This window comes from Alexandromys fortis, unplaced genomic scaffold, assembly GCF_014885135.2.
Source record: "Alexandromys fortis isolate MF-2015 unplaced genomic scaffold, M_Fortis_MF-2015_v1.1 scaffold_69, whole genome shotgun sequence".
In the NCBI taxonomy this organism is placed as follows: domain Eukaryota; kingdom Metazoa; phylum Chordata; class Mammalia; order Rodentia; family Cricetidae; genus Alexandromys; species Alexandromys fortis.
The window spans coordinates 3,242,040-3,263,777 of record NW_026067951.1 but is presented as its reverse complement, the minus strand read 5'-3'; the positions used below and the strand labels follow the sequence as shown (position 1 = coordinate 3,263,777).

At 42.9% G+C, this 21,738-nt stretch overlaps 2 protein-coding genes across 9 annotated transcripts in view; one reads left to right on the top strand and one right to left on the bottom strand.

Annotated features, from left to right (window-relative positions):
- Window positions 1–1,206: 1,206 nt before the first annotated feature.
- Nudt5 (nudix hydrolase 5) lies at window positions 1,207–19,264 on the bottom strand. Of its 8 annotated transcripts, XM_050150601.1 has the most exons (10): window positions 18,935–19,098; window positions 13,424–13,573; window positions 11,811–11,878; window positions 7,828–7,877; window positions 6,249–6,356; window positions 5,271–5,366; window positions 4,569–4,670; window positions 3,295–3,486; window positions 1,721–1,835; window positions 1,207–1,465 (listed from the first exon to the last, which is right to left on the bottom strand). In XM_050150601.1, the coding sequence occupies exons 2-8, from the start codon at window positions 13,484–13,486 to the stop codon at window positions 3,443–3,445; spliced, it is 531 nt and encodes a 176-aa protein (XP_050006558.1). In that variant the 5' UTR covers window positions 13,487–13,573; window positions 18,935–19,098; the 3' UTR covers window positions 1,207–1,465; window positions 1,721–1,835; window positions 3,295–3,442. The 8 variants fall into 8 exon arrangements, with proteins under 8 accessions (XP_050006558.1, XP_050006560.1, XP_050006563.1 ...); XM_050150603.1 differs by lacking the exons at window positions 1,721–1,835; window positions 18,935–19,098 and adding an exon at window positions 19,121–19,264; XM_050150606.1 differs by lacking the exons at window positions 1,721–1,835; window positions 18,935–19,098 and adding an exon at window positions 19,121–19,260 and having other exon boundaries at window positions 13,424–13,529.
- Window positions 19,265–19,347: 83 nt separating this feature from the next.
- The window catches only part of Cdc123 (cell division cycle 123), a 43,192-nt gene continuing 40,801 nt past the window's right edge, over window positions 19,348–21,738 (top strand). The window contains exon 1 of the mRNA XM_050150595.1: window positions 19,348–19,490. Coding sequence (XP_050006552.1) covers window positions 19,417–19,490 — 74 coding nt within the window. The 5' untranslated portion in view covers window positions 19,348–19,416. The remainder of the gene's footprint in view (window positions 19,491–21,738) is intronic.

Below are 21,738 nucleotides of genomic sequence, written 5' to 3'. Positions count from 1 at the left end.
TTAGCATGGATCCTGACTGTACATGGGTAAACCACTCTGTAAGGTTCAGAGAGTTTGCCTTGACCCTGGATCCCGCTGCAGACACACTGAGCTGGTCAACAGCATCATGCTGAGGATGCTGCTAGAGGCTGAGCCGCAAGACAGCAATCCTTGAGCTGCTACAGTAGTCAACACAGTAGCTGAGCTCATCAGAACAAGGACACTGGCAGAACTGTTGGCTGATGATGGAAACCATTGTTGCATTCCCAGCATAGTTTTACCTTTCAGATAGCTGGCTAATCTATCTCCCTATACCCATGCCCATTGACATCAATATACATGTGGAGTCAGTGCCAATCTTCCTATGGATTTAGCTTTAGTAGACAATTTTCTGCGGTAAGGATAGGAAATTAAAGTATATGCACACTTGCAGGAAGGGCCCTGAGTTTTCAGTCTCTTAGCTTTAGCCTTTAATATATGAAGAGTTAACCACGTTCACTACGGAAGTATTAGTCTTGGCATGTTTTAGGAACTAAATGGCCTTACAAGGATATCAAATACATTTTAAAAGTTATTTTTGAGATAAAGTTTCATTATGCAGCCCAGGCTGGCCACATTTATGATCTTGCCTCAGCCTCCCAAGAAGGTAGATTACAAGCATATACCAAAAGTAGCTAAATATTTACTGCAAATGTTATTCTCTGTTGACTTTACATTTAAGTACCCAAATTCCATAAGGCAAATCAATTAGAATTAGGAGAAGCCAATTAATCTCCTATCAGAGTCTCTCTTTTAAAACTCTTATTTTGGCCAGGTGTGGTGGTGCATACCTTCAATCCTAGCAATGGAGAGGCAGAGACAGGTGGAGTTCAGAGTTCTGAACTCTAGGAATTCAGAGGCAGACTGGTCTACAAAGCAAGTATCAGGCCAGTTAGAGCTAAAGTGAGACCTTGTCTCAAAACAAAACCTAACCCTCTTCTTTTGAAATCTAATCAAAATCTTATTTTGAATCTCATAAATAGCTATTTGCAGACCTAAGTACATACTTTTTATTTTAGGAGTTGAGGATGGAAATAGCCGACCTTATTTGGAGTTCAAGTCTATTCCTGAGAAATACCCTCACCTTCTGGACTAGGTGAAGGTTAAGAAATCTTAACATACATACCTACATTTATGTTCTTTCTCACGAGCATTTGACAAGTTTAAATGAAGGTTACATCCTCTCTGTAATTGTAATTCCATGCCACATGCAGTCTGGGCTGCTTTTATTTTATGAAAAAGCTCATTTCCGATCTACATTAAACTTAATTGAATACATTGAATGGTGAAGGCCTTGTGGTCTCATTTACAAAACATGGCCAGTGTCCTTCTTGGCCTTAAAATTTGAGGAAGGGCACTTCGAATGGCTTCGAGTTCGCGTGTTTCAGTGCCAGAGCATAGGCGTAGACCCTGGCATCCACTGTAAGATGTTCTTCTGCTACCAAAGCTAAGGAAGCAAAGATGACAGTTTAGAGATGATGACAGGAGAGCCTAGACAATCCCTGTTCACAATGTATGCCAGTTCCTATACTAGATGCTGGGGACACAGTCTAAAATTAACACATAAAGGATTAAAAGTAGTGACACAAATGTCCATCAGGACAGCATGCAGCCATCTCACTGGCCCAGTGTCTCCTAGCCACTTATTTGGGAATAAGCTCAAAGGACTGATCCTTGAGGTCAGGGGTCATGTCCTATTCACCTGTGTACAGCAGAAGTGACAAACCAACATGGATGTTGATTCCTGTAGTTTGATTATACTGGGTAGGTAAATTGGTTGTTTCACCCTCCTCTCTTTCTTGCTGAATTATCCCCTCCTAAGACCAGAAGGGAAGTCAGGTGAACGAGAGAGAGAACCCTATAAAGGATATTCTATAAACAAAGAACCCTATAAAGAATATTCTACAAACAAAGCATTTACCACATACTGTTTAAGCACCTGGGGGCTAAGCACTTTGCCTGTATTACCTGTCTAATTTTTCTCATGCATCCTCACAGGAAGAGGCTTGATTCAAGAAAACAAGAAACTAGTAACAGTGATAATGGTGGCAGAGCCTCAAACTCACCAGGCCTGTCCGATCATTAGCTGTACTGCCTAATATTGGCTGCCATGCCTTTTCTGAATAAATGGTGGCATTTAATTTGACTTTGAGGTATTCAGATGAATTCTATCTCAGGTCTAGTTTTTGAAAAGGTGAAGAAATTGAAGCTGTCTGGGAATATAAAACCATAGTTTTTTTTTGAAAGATAGTCACTTAATTTTTAAACAGCAACAGACATTTCAAAATAGAGCTCTCTGCTTAAGGGAAGGCATAAATCACTGGCATGGGAGGAATTAAGGACTATTCCTACGGTTTTAGGTCAATGAATACTTGTTATTTTATGTTAATCTCCAAAGTAATTACTTAAAACCCTTAGTTTTAAGCCGGGCGATGGTGGCGCACGCCTTTAATCCCAGCACTCGGGAGGCAGAGGCAGGCGGATCTCTGTGAGTTCGAGACCAGCCTGGTCTACAGAGCTAGTTCCAGGACAGGCTCCAAAGCTACAGAGAAACCCTGTCTCGAAAAACCAAAAAAAAAAAAAAACCTTAGTTTTAGCAAAAATAAGTTATCTGTGTCCTGAAAGAGATCTATAAAAAAAATTGGGATCATGAAAGGCTCTGCTTCTTTACAAATGAGTGAATAGCAGTCCACAAAGCTGGGGTCCACAAAGCTGGGGCACAAAAGCACCTGTGCCACCTCCTCAGTAACAGGATCTAGGGAAGGTATCAATATCTAACAGGATTTTTGCACTGTCTTTGTGGATGGGCGGATCTAACCAACTGGCCCTGATTTACCAAGGTTCATTCTATCAGCTTCTCAGTCAAGTGTGTGCTGGAGGGCTGCTGTCAGAGTTTACCTTGATTTAATTTGACTGTCCACAAAGACATCTAGTACACCAGTGCAGCTGGACTATACATTTACACCTGGACATGGCACTGACCAAAGATCTTAAGAACTCAATAGTTTTGGTTAGACAGCAGGAAAGTAATCACTATTATGTAGGGAAATTTAAAAAGGCCCCTATTAAAGCATTCCCTCAACACAATGTTTTTTTTTTTTAATTTCAAATTGTATATCACTTGAAAAAACTAGCATTGGTCCACAGTAATTTTCAAAGTTTTTAGGTGTCTGACATTAATGAGATGAAGATGAGGGAATTACACTAATGTCCTAGTGGATAGAAATGGGGACAGGGAACCAAGAGAAGGCTGGGTAATAACCTTAAGGTGCTTACCGTCCAGTCTAGTCAGTAGGTCATTCTTTGGTAAAGAAATCACTTCCACAAATTCTAAACAAACAGAATACAGTGAAAATAAAGTTGAACAGGAGTGAACCCCAACAGCCCAAATGTCTGCAGCCGTCATTACCACTACACTAAGCCATCACAGGGCCAGCCATTGGGAGTTGAATAACATACCTCCATCCCCTGCAAATAAAAAGAAGGAAGAACATTTATATTTTAGTACAGCCTGCTGGGACAAGCCTTGGAAGACTTCAGTGCAAGTATAAAAACTGGAGAAGAATCTAATAGAAACTCAAGACTACTAAATATATCATAGTAAAGTCAATTTCAATAGTGTAACGATGTCATTCTCCAATCATTTCACAGAAAAATTTAAAGCATATCCTGTAATGCATGTTTGCCACATTTATACCTGTGGACAAATACACAATAGAAAATTTATCATTTTAACCATTTTTAAATTAAGATTCAGCAAGATTAAATATGAGTTATGCAGATGTTACCATCCTTAAGCTCACAATCTTTTACCACCCAAAACTGAAAGTTGGAATTCTTCCATGTCTTATGAATATATGCAGTTTAAACAATTAAGCATTTAAAACTGGCTGCAAGAGATAATGAAGAATATGCAGGATTAATTTACAAGGATAAGAAATTACCACTCAAACATGATTTACTATGGTGTGTGTGTATTGATAACCATGTGTACTGATAAATCACCCGTCTATTAATCCACCTTCAAAGGGGTGGAAAAAAGGACAGGGAATTGACAGTGTCTTAATGCTTTCGGACCCCAACTTGCTAGGGGATATTTTAGTGCAAAGACTAACCTTACAAACTCTCCAAATATAAAACTGGCTGAATAAAAGTTTAACACCTGCAGCTCTTATACATGAAGACAAAAACCAAGGCGATTTTAGAGTTTCTCACTTTCTAGTTGGGCCTGTACCTCATTAAATAGGAATCAATTTTACACACACACACACACCAAAAAATTGGACATTGAACATTTTATAAAATCAAATAATATCTTATAACTTTTATAGTTTAACATTTTATAAAAACAAAACACATAAAAGATCAATGAAATGCAAAATAAAGAGAATATGTCAAAATACCTACCCAACACTGGGAAGCAGACAAGTATCCACGAAGAACCTGTGGTACACTATGATTCTTCCAGTGAAAACCATGCTTACTTTAGTGAGTTAAGAGACTCAATGCAGCTCAACCCACTTAAATGCATCCACCACACCCACCCTTACCTGGATTGGGCTTCGGCCTTACATTTGCAGCATCATCTCCATTGATGGTCACTGTCACAACATGTGTGGTACAGTTTGACAAGCCTGGATTCATACACACAGCTGAGAAAAGAAGTGACAACTTGTCTTAAGAAATGAAGCAAGTGCTTACTTGTTTCACTAAATGTCACAGAAGGTGAGGCTCAGGGTTCATGCCATCAGTATCTAGTCAGTAGATGCTACCAGACTGTAGAATGTGTATGTGCGCAAAATGCTCTCAAAGTTTCTGGAGTTCCTGCACCAGTCTGGGGAGTCTGAGGGGTTAGATGGTTCTGATGGGGACGAACAACCCTAGTGAGGAGTATGCCACAGACAGGTAAGAAAGTAGCAAGGTTTGCTACGCACTGAAGACAAGTTGGTTTCACAGTTTTTCAATTTCAGTTCTCTAACTTGCTCTCATGCAAAGAGCAGTTCACTTGCAGATGGAGAACCCGCCTTTTTAATTGGGGTGAAGGGGCACTGAAACACTGTCTTATTGTATAGCCCATGCTGACCTTCATCTTACACACCTTCCTCAGCCCTGGAGGACTAGAATTACAAACATCACTGCACGTGACTGGAAGCCAATCTGAATCCCTGGTCCCTCTCTGCCTGCACTTCAACCATACAGAAGCCCTGTTTCATTAATGTTCAAGAAACTGACATCTGAAAAGCAATACAAACCTGGAGAACATTCAGCAACATCGCCTTTGTAGCCAGTTTCTTCCTCTAGCTCCCGCAGAGCAGCTGCTTCTGGGCTTTCCCCATCGTCGATGAGCCCTGGAGGACAGATGGGAAGCCAGTTCTTTGAACATCTTTCTAACAGTTGCTAAGGAGCTGACTTAGGAAAGTCAAGGTCACCCTTGCATACCAAGCAGGTTAAGGTAGGTGTTTCTCCTGCCTCTTGCTTACATCTAGATGTTTTCAGGAACATCTCAGCCATGTTCTGTACACGAGGGGCAGCACTGTGAGGAAAGATGATTTGGTGGTGGCCAAACAGCCTAGGTTTTGGAGCCAGTTATGTGACTATAGTACAAGAGGCTGATTCTTTCTGTTTCATTTTTTGGTATGGTAACCATTTACTTATCTTGCTTTCCTTCCTCACAGAAAAATCCCGAGGCCTAGCAATAAAGTGCCAGGAGGAAGTGCCCTGAAGGTTGCTATGGAGACCAGATAGTCAAAAGAGGGAGAAAGTAAAAACTCAGGTTCATTTTCCTGAATGGAATACAACCATGTAAAGAACAAGTAAAATGTAGGTTATTAAATTATTAAATTACTTTCAGTGTTATTATTTTCTTAATAAAATGGCAAGTGAGAAAGAAACTAGCTAACTATATATTGCTGTGAATTGGGCTTTGTTAAGTGGGTAAACACTGCACTTAAACCCTAGCAAGCTTCATGAAACTGGCTGTGAAGTATACCACTTTTGATAAATACACAGGGTTTATTGATTCCTTCATGAGTACAGTCCAATACATTGCTGTAATACTGTGTGGGGCTGGAGAGATGGCTCAGAGGTTAAGATCACTGCCTGCTCTTCCAGAGGTCCCTAGCCTTAGACATGTTTATTACTTAAACATTTGCCACATGGACAGATGAAAAGATGTTAAGACATAAGCAATGTGATGCTCAGCCTCAGGCAAAGGACCCGGCGTTACTCACCTGCTGGAAACTCCAGGCAGTAGCCACCCATTGGGGGTCGGAACTGCTTCACCAGAACAATACACTCATAATGAAGAGTTCTTTGTAGCACTGGGATGATTGACACGGCTGTCAAACAGAAACACAGCTAAGGGATCCTTAAGAAAGGTCAGCAATCCAACATAAATTTCAGATTTGAAGATGCATCTAAAATACTCTGAATTTGCTGTTGAAGCAGTGAGCAATTAATTAATCTACATGCTGGCAGCCAACTCTGAACTAGTCTCATTTAATAATGTAAAATGTAAGCCGGGTGGTGGCGGTGAACATCTTTAGTTCCAGCAGAGGCAGGCGGATCTGAGTTTGAGGCCAGCCTGGTCCACTGAGTTCCAGGATGGCCAGGGTTACATGGAGAAACCTTGTCTCACACACACACACACACACACACAGCAGAAAACAAAACAAAACAAAACAAAAACAAGAACCCCCCCCAAACAAACAAAACAACAACAACAAAAAAAAAAAACAAGAAAAGAAAGTAGAAAGTAACACTTCTGTCAGATTTTAAAATACTCTTAAAAAAAGGTTCACTTTTGTTGTCAAAACATCCTTTTCCTTTTTCTCTTTTAGATGGAGCCTATGTGTGTCTACTGCGTGGGCTAACTCAAACTCATGGTTTCCCTGCTCCAGGCTCCCAAGTGTATATATAGGACTACAGGTGTGAACTACCAGCTCAGTCACAATTTCTTAAAAAATGAAGTTGAAATTGAAATTAAACATGTCACACCGGGCCAAGCACGGGAAGCCCCTGCTCCGCAGGCAGCAGCCAGTGAGGTGACACCTGGTGACACCTGGTGACGAGTGTCTGCGGCCACTAGATCTCCTTTGTGCCAGAAGCCAGTCAAGAGCCACTGTGTCTCCTCTGTCAATGGTCCGACTTCTGCTATTCTAAAATATAAGCTCTTCTGCTCCAAATAATTTGGCCTTAAAACAAAACCAGAAAGTCTCTGGCTGTAGAGAGAGACCCCATCAAGGAGGACTGTTAGCATCTCCCAGATGTGTTGACAGTTGAGAGCAGCTGGAGCAAAGCAATTGTTTGCCTCCTACAAAAACAAACCAAACCAAGATAGCAAAGCAAAAAGCTCAGCTGTTCCAGACCACATGTGGCTACCAGGATGTTTCTGGTGTGGTTACAGCCAAGTCGTTTATGCCTGGAAGGGGAGGTGCACGGAAGCCCCTTCCCAATTCTCTTTCCGCTCAACTGAAGCATGAAGGTGGGTGATCATTTCACCGCGCCCTCAGACACTCACTTTCAGAGTACAAAGGGCTCCAGTGGTCCTAACATATGAAGACACAGCATGTACCTTCAAATTATACTGACATAGGTTAACACATCTTTCCTTCAAAAACTGCCCTTAGCTTAGAAAACGGGAGCCAGAAGTTACTTATACAGAGAGTTCTAAAACACAGCACTGTAAAAACAAAAGATTACGTGAGTGTATGCATAAAAGATCCTAGCTGAGGGTAATTCTGCTTTGAGGTCTTTGGTTATAATCTCATGTGCTAGCTTCCTTCATAAAGAGAGTTATAATAGTCATACCGTCAGCAGATTTTCCCTTCCTGGTTGTGAGTTTCACTGTTTCCCAAGTTCTATGCAGGCAGAGAACAAAGAAAAACAATCATTAGCGGCAAAGGGAAGAATGTTCTGTAGACATAGAACCTCATAATGCAACGCATGCAAATATGCTACTGAGAGTGGCCAAGGAGCACAGTAAAGACCTGTACTTCATCAGCCAACCGTGCTTTCTTGTCGCACAGGTGAAAATAAAGAAACTTGTCACCTCTCCCCCCAGCCTCTGGCCATCTAAGCGGAAGCGGCTGAGCACTGGAGCCACTGCGCCCTCAGAGCACTTTGGTTTGAATCCTAAGTCTACAGTCAGCAGCATAAGCTGGTAGTGCAGCTGTCCAGGCCTTCCGCAGCGGTGGCGACATTCCAGATGCATTTCCAAGGACAAAGGATGCCGTGCACAACATGAACCACTGAAATTATGCAGGTGTAAAATATGTGACCAAACCACACAATTCAAGAAAGCAGAACGTTTCACTTATCTGAGGAATTAGATTTTCTTTGCAAGAGTGCGGCTTTATGTAAGAGGACAAGGACAGGGCCCTAGAGGAAGCTGTGCAGTGCCTGACGTCATTCTCGCTCCCTTTTATGGCTTCCTTCGTGTTAGCGGTTTGTTCCTAGCTGCTTGCTCTCAGGTTTTGGTAGTATCTCTGCTATTCTACCTGCTCTTACAGGAACATCAGGTAGGGTTATATGGGAAATTGAGTTACAAGGGAGAAAAAAAAACACATTGTTCAAAAGAGGGAGTAAATAACAGAAAATTTCACCTCTTTTGGTTCTTGTCTCTTAGGAGGGGGGAAGCAGTGCTAAAATAATGCTGGAGGCGGTCAGGCAAACAAAGTTAGGCTGTGCTTTAAAGGTGGGTTATAATCTGGATGGCTCTAGGCTAAGTACAGTAAATTACAAGACATCCTGCTCCAAGGGGCTCTCTTGCTCATACTTTTTTTCCTGGCTGTCCTTGATGTCTGATTATATCACATTCCTACAAAAAGGACCAGCTATCTAATGTGGCTTAAAGCAAGAGTAAACACAAACCCTTTCTGTGAACTGCACACCTCTCGGCATTACACCCAAGTTTCCCAAGGCAAGCGTGTGAAAACAAAAACCAAACACACTGCTGTGACAACTCACAGTAGCCTGACACTCCTGTTAGTAGCAAGAAAGCCAACCCCAAGCCATTTCCAACACATAACACCGAGTACAGAGACAAAACACCTGTTGTCACAGATCTGCTGCCTCCTAAGGTTAGTCCTAAAGACTGAAGACAGTGCTGGGGAAAGTGCCGAAGGTCCCATCCCAATACACTAGGAATAAGGAAAACAGCAGCGGCGTTACAGTGGGAAGGGAAGTGAGTGAGCGGTAATGAGCCTACGTGAGCAGCAGTAGAGTCGATACACACTCCAAACACGACAACAGGAGTGCCCCCGACAGCTCAGACGCTCTCCTAGAACTCACGGATGTGGACTCGCTGGCAAGAAAAGCTCAGTCTCTACTTGTCTGCTGTGGCAATTCATTCAACCAGTACCTTTTCGGGTACCGGCCCTTTGGGCGTGGTCTGAGGTGCTACCTGTGGACTAATAAGTGCAGAGAAGCAGCGTGCTCGCTCTCGTGTGGTGGTTGGAGATTTGATCGCAGCTTTCAGTGCCCCCAAGGGCAGAGGACCCCGGTGGCTCTCTGCCTTATGGTTATTTGTGAGTGTCCCCCAATAAATACTTGATATCCCTTAATTTCGGGCTCTCATGGACTCACCCACACTTACACTTGCCCTCCAGCTAAACCGAAGCTACAACAGCTTGCTCTTTGTGTAACTCAGGGAAGAGTAAGTCATCTGGAAAAATCTCTTCCAGCTTTAGAACTGGAATTTCTATTTAAATTTAAATTACTCCAGTTGGCCTCTCCTTAGAGACCTAGAGCGGTTATCTCTAGCCCCTGGCGAGGTAGGGCGACTCAGCCCCATCTGCAGTGCCGATGTAAGGACTTAACATTAGTACTGAATACTTCTAGGATCCCTTCTTCCATGAATGAGACAGTAGTAAAATCATTCTCCAGCTATTTTTATCCTTTATAGATATGCTTTTCTTTGAGGTAACAGAGAATGAATGTTTATAAATTAATAAATCATGGTCAATCGTCATGCTTCAGAGCTAGACAGCATGGTAAGAGATATTAATTCAGTACATAACCCTTCGTCAGTGACCAGGGGGATTATGTATGGAAGAGGGGACGTCAAAGTGCTCCACATAGGCAGCAGAAACATGGTAGTTAGACTTACAAACTCATTCCCAAATTAAAGACTAGACTCTCTGGAATGAAACCTAGACACAGGAATCCTGAGGAAAAGAACACTAAATGACTGTGCCGGTAGTTTATGTCCCTTGACACAAGCCAAGAGTCACCAGAGAGGAGGGAGCCTCCACTGACAAAATGTGCAGGCCCGTAGGGCACTTTCTTAACTAGTGATTGATGCGGGAGGGTCCAGGCTATTATGGGTGGTGGCATCCCTGGGTTCTGTAGAATGCAGGGAAACCAGCCTTTCTCCAGGGCCTCAGCATCAGCTCCTGCCTCCAGGTTCCTGTCCTGACTTCCTCTGATGACCAACAGTGACATGAAAGCATGATCAAATAAACTCTCTCTTCTCCAAGCTGCTTCTGACCGTGTTGCTTCACTGCAGTAATAGTAGCCCAACTGGGACAATGACTTAGACATGTATTTCCCTGGTCAGTAAATACCCGAAGAGTAGTCAGGGAAGATACGAGAGGGCGTGAACTGACCCACATTCTTTAGATCTGTTAGTGTTAAAGGGTGTATTTTGTGCTACAAACTTCATTTTCAGAAAAAAGGAGTCAAACTGTTTCACTGTACAGAGTTCTAGCAGCAACACATTTCACAACACTGTATCACCTGAGGCTTAGGTCCTACCACTGGTGAGTCCTGGGTTTGCACCCATCCTCTATTTACTCCATCTTTAGCTCTGTCTGCTGTCTGTTAGTATGTCTCCCACAGCTCTCAAGTAATGGGTCTTATTAAGGTTTGTGCCAGTTCAGCAGAAACAGGTCAAGTTTGTTTCAATCACCAACAAATCTATGTACTGTCACTTTGGGAAATGTATTTGCTCACACACACACACACACACACACACACACACACTCACGATTCTTTCATGATTGTGTAGCAAGTGAAATTTTTTTTGTAATGACTTGGTGATATAGTCTGGATACTAAATTCAGCTTTATTCTATTTTATTCCTTATTACACTTCATTGAATAAATAGTAATCCTACTTAATACATTATTTTTTCCCTACTGGCTTACATTTGTGTGTGTGTGTGTGTGTGTAGGTTGGGATCAAACCCAGGGCTTTGCACATGCTAGGCAAGTGCCATACTCCGAGCTGCATCTACAGCTCTTTTCAAATATAATAGCCAGTAATGGCTTTGTTTTCTTTTTCTTCTAATGCAGGCATTAAAAATTGGTTTTAAACCAGGCAGTAGTGGCCATGCCTTTAATCCCAGCACTTGGGAGGCAGAGGCAGGCCACCTCTGTGAGTTCAAGGCCAGCCTGGTCCACGGATTGGGTTCCAGGACAGCTAGGGCTGTTACACGGAAAAACTCTGTCTCAAAAACCAAACCAAAACAAAAAACCCAAAACAACAACCACCAAGAAATTTGGGTTTACTAGAAGGAAGCAATCAACACTGTTGAGTATTCTATAGCTTGTTAAGCCAGAATCACACATTTTCGTCCCACAGTACTATGGAAAATGGAGTTAGACTGGGTATAGGAACAACTGTAATTCAGTTTGTTCAGGGATTATCAACGACCCAAGGGTTTAGCAATGGAGCAGGAGCTGGACTTGACTCTGTTTCAAAGAAAGCTTACAATGGTGACACACCTGTGTCCATGCAGACACAGAGAGACCTGGAGAAACCAAAGACAGAAAGAAAAGAAGGAAGTTTACCTAGTTTTACCAGTAGGATCCATGTAAGTTGTCTTTTCAAATTTGACCCATTTTCCTTCTGAAATCAACTAAAACAAAATCAGATAGTTATAAGGTAGGAAATGTTCAAATCAAGTTGGTCTTTTTTTAAAAAATCAAAACATGTATTGTTTTAAATTTTCTCTATGTCCCTTCCCCCCAGTAATTTGTGGGTAAGTTTCTAGCTTAAGTACTCAAAGTTGGACCCCTAAGTGTGGGTCTTTTTTTTTTTTTTTTTGGTAGAACTAGGAGGGAAAAGAATTGCTGTCTAGGGATGGAGTAGAGCAGGTGTGGCTCATTGCTAGTAGGCGCTTGGTATCTGAAAGATAGAAATACCTAGGCTGGGGAGAAAAAGGGAACCACGAGAGTACGGGTGTGGGGGGGAGAATCTTCGGCGTGTTTCTCCAGTTCAGACCCCGGGTTATACGTGCTAAGCTGACCACACTGGTGTGTAGTTGTATGTAAAATTTTATTAAGCTGGACGGTGGTGGTGTACACCTTTAATCCCAGCACTCAGGAGGCAGAGGCAGGCGGATCTCTGGGAGTTTGAGGCCAGCCTGGTCTACAAAGTGAGTTTCAGGACAGGCTCCAAAGCTACAGAAAAACCCTGTCTCAAAAAAAAAAAAAAATACTAGGAAATAAATAAAAAACTAGATTTTCTTTCTGATACCCAAGTCTCCACCCAATCCAAGACAGGCATCAGGAATTGCTCTGCCCATACAGCAAGGAGTCTAGGAATATAACTCACGTAGGGCACAGGGCAGAGCCGAGGAGATTTTCACTGTGATAATAGCCTTTTCTTACTAGCCCCATCCCACCTTCTTGCCAACACCAACCTAATCCTTATCAGATCTGTTCACAGACAACAGAGAAAGATTCTAAATCAAAAAGAATTCCACAAAAGTGTCAGGACCACAGTTCCAGGATGCATATGTAAAATTTATCCATAACAACAATTGGTTTCTCATAGAAAAAAGCCTTAAAAACTCTATTCAACATTAGTTCTACAGCTCAGTGAAATCTGAGCTACAATGAACAATAGAAGCTTTTTTTTCTTCCCGATACGGGGTTTCTCCGAGTAACAGCTATGGCTGTCCTGGAACTCTCTTTGTAGACCAGACTGGCCTTGAACCCAGAGAGATTTGGCTGCCTCTGCCTCTCAAGTGCTGGGATTAAAGGCATGTGCCGCCACCACCACCTAAAAACAATTTAAGTTTTTATTATTTTAAACATTTATGCTGGGATGACAAACAGCAAGATGTAATTACTGAATATGAAATCTCAAAACCACATACTATGCGCAAAACCACATATTATTTATTTTTTCTCTCCAGGGCAATTTTTAGAAAGAATTTCTCTATTAGAAGCCAAAATATATTTATTCTCAATTTCATTATACATATAATTAAGATGGATAAACCACTGTTCACAGACAACAGCAAAATGTGGCTTAGCCTTGAAACGGGAGTGAATAACATTTGCAAATTATCTTCAAGAATGAGAATCCCATGGTAATAAAAAAAAATAGCCTGCACATTCATTTTAAACTTAGTGTTATGTGGGGAAGGGAAAGGATAGGAAAAAGCAAACTCTACCTCCTCTGAAATAATGTGCTGTTTGGCGTTCTGAGAAGAATCTGTTGATTCCTGGTTCTCCATTTCAACCTAGCTGGTCTCCACAATCCTCAGGTGGGAAGTTCCGCTGTAATGGAGTGAGATTGGTCAGGCTCCCCCAAACATGAGTCTCTGGTCAAAGAATTGGAATAGATTAAAAAAAAAATGATAATGGACTAAACTTCTAAAAATGTAAGCCACCCCAATTAGTACTTTTCCTTTAAAAGAGTTACTGTGGCATGACGTCTCTTCACACCAATCAAACCCTAAAACAGCGGGAGACACAATCTCATGCTGTGGAATAAACTTCTTGTAAACTGTAAAGATGTGTCACTCTGGTTTAATAAAAAGCTGAAGGGCCAATAGCTAGGCAGGATTCCAGGCAGAGAGGACGCTGGGAAAAAGAAGGGCAGAGACGCCAGGAGACACAGCAAGCAGGATAAGCAATATGGAGATGAGGAGATAAAGCCATGAGGCAGAAAGAAATGGGTGAATTTAAGTTGTAACAGCTAGTCAGAAACAAGCGTAAGCTAAGACCGAGCTTTCATAATTAATACAAATCTCTCGGTTGCCTTTTGTGAGCTGGCAGCCCAAAGAAAAGCCCAACTACAATCCCACAGTCTCAGCTCAGCGCAAAGAACCGCAGGCAACTAAGGAAGGCTGAGAGTGAGAGAAATAATCTTCCCCAGGGAAGACGCACCAATGAGTTGCTCTATGCCAAATGGTCAGTCCTGAAGACGTACACACAGGTTAACATTCCACAGACTAAGCGGTTTATATTTAGGAACATAACATGTAATAATAATTAATAACAAAAGAAGCCGTGGGTTTGAAAAAGGGACCTAAAAGGGCATATGGTAGTACCAGGAGGGAGGAAAGGGAGGGGAGAAATACTGTAATTTATTATAATCTCAGAAGACTTTTTAAAAAGTATAAAAAAGAGACAGGTGAGAGTTAAGATGCAAAACTGAAACCAGAAACTAAAGTCAGACCCTGGAGTTAGTACGCTGCTCATGGCTACCATTCCTTGAATTGCTGCAATTTGTTCAAAAATGGAAAGTGAAACAAATCCTTACAAGAGGGAACAAGTCACTGCCTTCTCTCTGATAAAATCTGAGGAATGTTGTCGGCATTGCTCAACACCCTCCCGTCTAAGAAGTAGGACTTTGCCATTTGGGAGGCTGACACAGGAGAATGGCCTGAGGCCGCCACTTTGAAACCAGCCTGGATAAGATGGTGAGATATGAGTTCAAGAAAGAAAAAAGGAAAACAAAATGTAGACGTTCAAAGCCTGAGCGAAAAGCAGGCGGTTGCAACCGTTACATAAGGAGAGAAATCAACAAGGCGCTTTGAGAGAGCAGGGAAAATGTGGTTGTGTGGGGCACATACAAGCTTGTGTGAACACAGACAGGTGTGCTTGTGCACAAGTGTGTGGAGGCCTGAAGTCAGCCTTCAGTGTTTCTTCCCAGGAACTACCCACCTTATTTTTTTGGCGCGTAGCAATTAGCTTAGGCTGACTGTCCATCCTATCCCAGAAGCCTTCTGTCTTTGCCTCCCCAGCACTGAGATTACAAATTGAACCATCAACCCTGGCTTTTTCAAGGGTGTCATACTTAGGCATCTTGAATGATTTCTGACGTACTAAGTAAGCTATCTCCTAGCCTTAATAAAATGAATTAAAACTTTAAAAAGTTTCAAGAAATAATTTAGTATTATTGGCTTTTTTTTCTCTATGCAACAGCTCTGACTATCTCAGAACTTGCTTTGTAGACCAGCCTGCTTCTGCCTCCAGAGTGCTGACTAAAAGCACATATTAATACTCATAGACAATCACCATCCTCTGTCCTATCCAAAGGGGCCACTTCCCAGGGAGTTGAGATGAAGTTAGACTGTTACGACTGCATTTGTGTTAAGAGTAAATAATGGTTGAGTGTTGAAGCCCACACAGGACATTTAGAGCATCCCTGCCAAAGCTCAGAAGAACAGTACGGAAGATTGGGAGGAAAGAAAAAGCTGGCAGACAGGAAAAAGGTCTGCAAAATGCCATCTTATGGACAGCAACTACAATCAAGAACTTCCCCAAACTACTGATTACTGACAATGATTCTGCTCAACAGTCAGATAAGGATGGAGGGGGACTCAGGGGCCCCAACCCTCACTGCTGAACTATTTCCTACATACAAATTCAGGGACAGAGGGAATTACTGCCATCAGTTAGGTAGCCACTGGTGACTCCCCCACCAGCCTACCATGGACAGTCCTAATCCAATGGCCACATAGATGGCTCTGCCTAAACCGAATCAAGTCATGAATCTGAAGATTCATAGGTGTGTGTGGTGGGGAGAGAGGGTTACGTGGATGAGAAGCAGATAAGACAGGGTTGGAAGAAGCAGTACACACATGTCAAAGAATTAATTTAAAAAAATAGAAATTTCATTTAATAAAGAACCAAGAATGAAATAACCAGTATAATGTTAAATAATTTTAGTCATACCAAAAAAAAAAAAAAAAAGGCCAGGCGGTGGTGGCACACGCCTTTAATCCCAACACTCAGGAGGCAGAGGCAGGCGGATCTTTGTGAGTTCCAGGCCAGCCTGGTCTACAGAGCTAGTTCCAGGACAGGCTCCAAAGCTACAGAGAAACCCTGTCTCGAAAAACAAAACAAAAAAATTTAGCCATTATCCTAACTTTAAAAGTTTATTTTAAAAACCAGGATATATACACTCTTTTGTACTATACATGGCAAAAATTTAGCGCCCACATCAAATGGATTTCAGTGCCTGTCCCTTCACTGAAAATCATTCTCTGACTAGTCAAGAGATCTTGCACTCACACTGGTAGGGGTGGAACAGCACTCAGGTCCACAGTGTGTCCTTTCTCCAGGTAGGGATGGGCAACGGGTGATGAAGGGAGGAGCTGACATTTATTGAGATTCTACTACTCGGTGACTAAAATGTTTTTTCACCTTGGAATCATTCAGTAAATCCCCTTGCCCCTAATGGTACTGACATTTTAAAAAAATTAAAAAAACCTGAGGGCTGGTGGGACGCCTCAACCGGAGCTTGCTACAGAAGCCTGAGTACTCAAGTGAGACCCCAGGAGCCAACAGTGGAAAGAGAAAAGTGACTCCCCAAAGCCGAAAAGTGGCCCTTTGATCTCCACAAGCCTGCTGGACTACCCACCTGCACTGGTACACAGTACATATGATTATTTCTACCTTGTAAAAATTGAAAATAAAAACAAACGTGGTAGTTAAACACTTGCACATCTTCTATGTGTGGTGTCAGTTCATTGAATTCTGGCTAAGTCTGTCTGCAGCAGAACCTACTTCAGTACTAAAAACAGTTACTGAAAACATAGAATACAGGTTGGGTGTGGTTGTGCACGCCTTTAATCCCAGCACTCAGGAGGCAGTGGTAGGTGGATCTCTGTGAGTTCGAGACCACACTGGTCTACTAAGTAAGTTTGTTCTTTCTTTCTCCCCACCATCCCCAAGACAGGGTTTCTCTGTGTAGCTTTGGAGCCTGTCCTGGCACTAGCTCTTGTAGACCAGGTTGACCTCAAGCTCACAGAGGTCCGCCTACCTCTGCCTCCCGAGCACTGGGATTAAAGACGTGTGCCACCACCGCCCGGTTACAAAGCAAGTTCTAGGACAACCAAGGTGAACAGAGAAACCCTGTCTCGAAAAACCATGACAAACAATCAAGCCACAGAATACACAAGACTCTGTTCCAGTTTCCTTCTCTGTCCTGTCATCTTCCTGATGCTTACAATTTAGCTGATTCTCTCCAAATAACTGTCTCAGTCTCTGTGCCCAAGTGTTTGCTGGGCTGTTAAAGTATTGCTTTACCCAAATGAATAACGTTCCTGGGTCTGCTTTCTCCCATAGATCAATTCCTAACTTCAACAAAAAATACTTTACCCAAATGCATTCCAACCAGTGCTAATATTTCCTCTTACTGTAACTTTGTTTCCAGGTCAATTAAAAAAAAAGTATTAGTGGCCTCCCACTTATGCTCTGTCTCTTAGCTGTGCAAGCACCATCCCCCAGAAAAAGGAAGCTACGGATTATTGATGCTTTCCCTCAGAGGAGCAGCCAGACCTGGTGGTGCATCCCTTTGATCCCAGCACGAGGGAGATAGAGACAGGTTGATCTCCATCCAGGTTAGCTTGGTCTACAGTGTTCCTCAACCTTCCTAATGCTGTATCTCTTTAATACAGACAGTTCCTCATGCTGTGGTGACCTCCAACCATAAAATGATTCCGTTGCTACTTCATAACTGCAATCTTGCTACTATTATGAATCATAATACAAAAGTAAGATATACGGGATATCTGACATATCTGACGTGCAACCCCTGAAGGGTTGCGACCCACAGGCTGAGAACCACTGTCATAGCCCATTCCAGGACAGCCAGGATTATAGATACTTTGTCTCAAAGCGACAAAACAAACAACAACAACAAAAAACCACGGGACTAATTAATTCTGGATTTCACAGGTACTTGAATTGGAATCTTTGTCATTCACAACCCACCAAAGTACACTGCACCATTATAACCCATTTATCTTGGCTTTGAAAATGTGTTCTTTAAACAATACTTCCAACCACTTCACCTGTAACTTTTAAACAAGTTATAGTTCTGTTATGCGTGTATTCTAACTCAAAATACAAAGTATTCCATTGGTTAGTTCTAACAAATATCTTTCTAAAGAAGTCGACAGTGGCTCGGGTTCTATCTTTTTAAGTTAAACTGCTTAGACAGGCTAGGGGAAATATGCGGGGTTTTGTTTTTTTGTTTTGGTGGGGGTGGATATCGAAAATGTGGTGCTTTGGGACAAATACGTGTTTGGAGCAAGCCCAAGACTTGTAAATTATGGCAAATGGGTTTTAAAGCCCTATCTCTTTAAACTGGTGGTTTTTCCTTCTTTTAAAGAAACAAAACTGTACTTTGTAAGGAGACAGATGGAAATAGGAGTAGGGAGAAAAACCACAAGTTCACGTAAAAACTCTTTCAACCTTATGATTGATTTCACCATTGCAGGGACACTAATAAAATCTGTGCTTTTCCACACTGGTGACTTTTTCGAGACTAAACTAAATGAACTTTAAGCTTACAAAGCACAACTTTCCTCTTTCCCTTACTTCCCCAGACGAACATCGCCTCTTTCATCTCCAGGACCGTAAAATACGTGCTTCCTCCCCAGGATCGTGCATGCGGGATTTCTTCCCTGTGTCTCCTGAAATTCACTTTCGCTAATGAGAAGGGACCATTCTCGACTAGTGTGTTCAAATGTTTATTGTGCTGTTCCCTGGTTCCTCTCGTAGCCCAGGCTGGTTCGCCTGGATCTCGGGTACTCGCGCTTAGGCGCGGGCTGGGAAATACGCGCGCGCCTAGCTGCGTCCTAAGTACCATCAGCAGTGCTCGCGCCCTCCTGTCCCTTCCCCTCTCCGAGGACACTTAGTACCGAGATTGGCGCGCGCCTACTTACCTACCCTAAGCTGTGGGATGTGGAAGGGATGGAGGAGGAAAGGAAAAACAATCAGACAGAAGCTGCAATCTCCGTAGAAGCGGGCGCCACCACTAGAGACACCGGCGCCTCTCGTGGTGCAAGGAGGATTGTGCACACGTCCTCCTCCCGGCACCCGTAGAAACTCTGCTAGCTTCAGATGATTACCTTCCGGGTCGAGGTGTCTACAGAAGATAGAGGAGTTGTAAGCTTCCTAAAAGTCTATACTTTTCATGATGCTTCTCTCCGGACTCAAAGTCTTTTTGTGTCTCGCGAGTCTGTGCGGGCATGCTAAACGTACCCTCCACCATTACTTTAGCTTCTAGCGCCTCCTGACTTTTAACGGACCGGAAGAGTCCTTGCATCAAAACAGCTTGGTGGGCACTTCCGGAAGTGACACGCCGGGTTCCGGGAGAGTGCAGGCGGGAGAGAAGAAAGGCAGCGGTGGACGCGGCAGGTGGAGGATGAAGAAGGAGCATGTTAGTCACTGTCAGTTCTCCGCCTGGTACCCCCTCTTCCGAAGCCTTACCATCAAGAGGTAAGATGCCCAGAGGCGAGCTGTGATGTTTGGGCAAATCCCTTCTCCTTCAGAAAAGTAAACAAGAAGGCAGGCCTTCTAGCGACTCAGTGGGAGCGAAGGTATGGAGCTGTCGACTCCCTGAGGTTTGAGGTGACAGGATTAACGAAGTAGATCAGACATTTGCCGTGTTTCCTGACGCCAGTCAAGGCGCGTGTCGAGAGAGCTAGGAAAGCGGTGAGGGTCATAGGCAGATTAAATCGAGATAGATACTTTTGGAATTGCCAGAAGTGCCAGGCGATAAACAAAACCAAACCAAATTGGGTAGTGCGCTTTGCTGTTGACTTACCCGTCTGGTGACAGTTGAAGTTCCGTCACTGTAAAATGAGGGCGGTGCTACTGACCCGACCTGCAAGTTGGGAAGCTCCAGTGCGGTCGTGTATAGGAAACGTTAGGTGGTTACGTTGCTACTGATGGTCCAGTGTTCTGAGAAGCAGCAACCCAGCTGGAAAAAGAGTGGAGTCATACTTGTTCTCTAGTTCCCTGGCCTAGAACAAGGTGTCTACGCGGGTTTGCAGAATGCCTCTGGTGAATCCGTTATCTTATCACTCAAATGCAAGGCAGCTAAGAGACCATCTCCAGCATTCAAAAGCAATCGTAAGATCTGAAAGATGCAGATAGGCTTTCATTCACTAACAGGGATAGATTGTGTGTGTGTGTGTAACACACACATATACTTTGTTATGACACATGTGAACTTGTCAGTCATTTTTGTGCTGAAAATCCCTTTTCGTTCCTTTTGTCTGTCGTTTTGAGAGAGTCTGGCTATTGAACTGGTGCCCTTTCTACCTCAGTCTCCCAAGTGCTGGGGTTACAGACAGGCACCACCATTTCCTGTTCTGCACTGAAGATTCTTCAAAACTGCCCTTTGGTTTCTATGTAACTGTCTGTTGTAACCTCTGTCATAGTGCTCCTTTGTCTTAAGCAGAATAAGCATATGGTAATTAAAAGTTAAACTCTAGCGTCCGAACCATCTGTCTGCCTTTGAATTCTGGTTCTAGCAACATCTTCAGCAGATTTCTTAATCTCCCTAGCCCTCCTTTGGAAAACACAGAAAGTAGTAGGTTTATTATGAGTGTCACATGCTTAAAGTGCTGATACTCTTTCTAGTACATAATAAACACACACAAAACATGGCTTGTTTCCTTTTGAATTGAATAAACTCCCATTGAGCAAATTATTTTAATTCACTTAAAATGTATGCCATGTATGTGAAGACGGCAGTGGAAATAAGCTGGTGAATGGGATTGTCTGGCATCTCTAGACAGTCTATGCCTAAGCCGTGCTGCCTGAAACCACCTTTAAAATGTTTCTTTTAGTTAGTGTGTGTGTCTCTGTGTGTGTGTGTGTGTCCTAGGGCTTGAACCTCAAGTCATCAGTCTTGATGGCAGGTGCCTTTACCCACTAAGCTATCGTTTAGCAGCCTAAAAGCATTTATTCTGCTTTAAACCCTTTCCTTGGTCTGTCTAACCCAGCGGTGATATCACCAGCACCTAACAGGACAGCCCTTCACAGTCCAGACAGATGAGGTGATGGCGTATGGCAGACATTTTCTGCTTCAGTGCTGAAAACAAACATCCTGCCTATTGGCTTAGCATTAGTATTTGGTGTTTATTAGTTTTTGATTCAGAGCAGATTATGCAAATTCCTTTTTAAAAATAGTTTTATTTATTCTTTGAGAATTTCCTACATGTACACAGGTATTTTGATCCTAGTCTTGCCATTTCCCCCTTGCCCATCTCGCGGGTCTAAGAAACAGTGCATCTCCCAACTTCCTACCCTGCTTTTTTTTTTTTCTACTATCTCTCTCAGTTCAGTTAGTGATGCCTGTATAAGCACGGGAGTAAGGCCATCCACTGGAGTTGGGGCAATCTTCCAGTATCCACATCACCTAAGAAAAATGACTCTTTTTCCCACAGCAACCATCAGTTGTCAATAGCTCTCAGCTGGGAGTAAGGCATGCTGGGATTTTGTCTCTCTTGCTCTTTTGCTGGTTACCACGGCTACTGGGAGTTCATGAGCGCGGTGCCGCATACTGTGCAGAAAACAGCACGTCATCGTGCTCCTTGCAGCCTCGCTTACAGATTCCTACCCGCTCTTCAGCGGTGTCCCCGAGCCTCAGGAGTGAGGGTGATATAGATGTTCCCGTTAGAGATGGCCGTTCTACACTCATCCTCAGCGCTCTGGCTAGTTGTGATTTCTGTCTGTT

What these genes read in the sequence shown, in the direction of transcription:
- Nudt5 (XM_050150603.1), bottom strand. Translation starts at nt 13,486, where the DNA reads ATGGAGAACCAGGAATCAACAGATTCTTCTCAGAACGCCAAACAGCAC. An exon ending in CTGCCTGGAGTTTCCAGCAG is followed by an intron (nt 5,367 to 6,248) that starts GTGAGTAACGCC and finishes TCTGTCCTCCAG; the next exon opens with GGCTCATCGACGATGGGGAA. An exon ending in TGTTGCTGAATGTTCTCCAG is followed by an intron (nt 4,671 to 5,270) that starts GTTTGTATTGCT and finishes TTCTTTTCTCAG; the next exon opens with CTGTGTGTATGAATCCAGGC.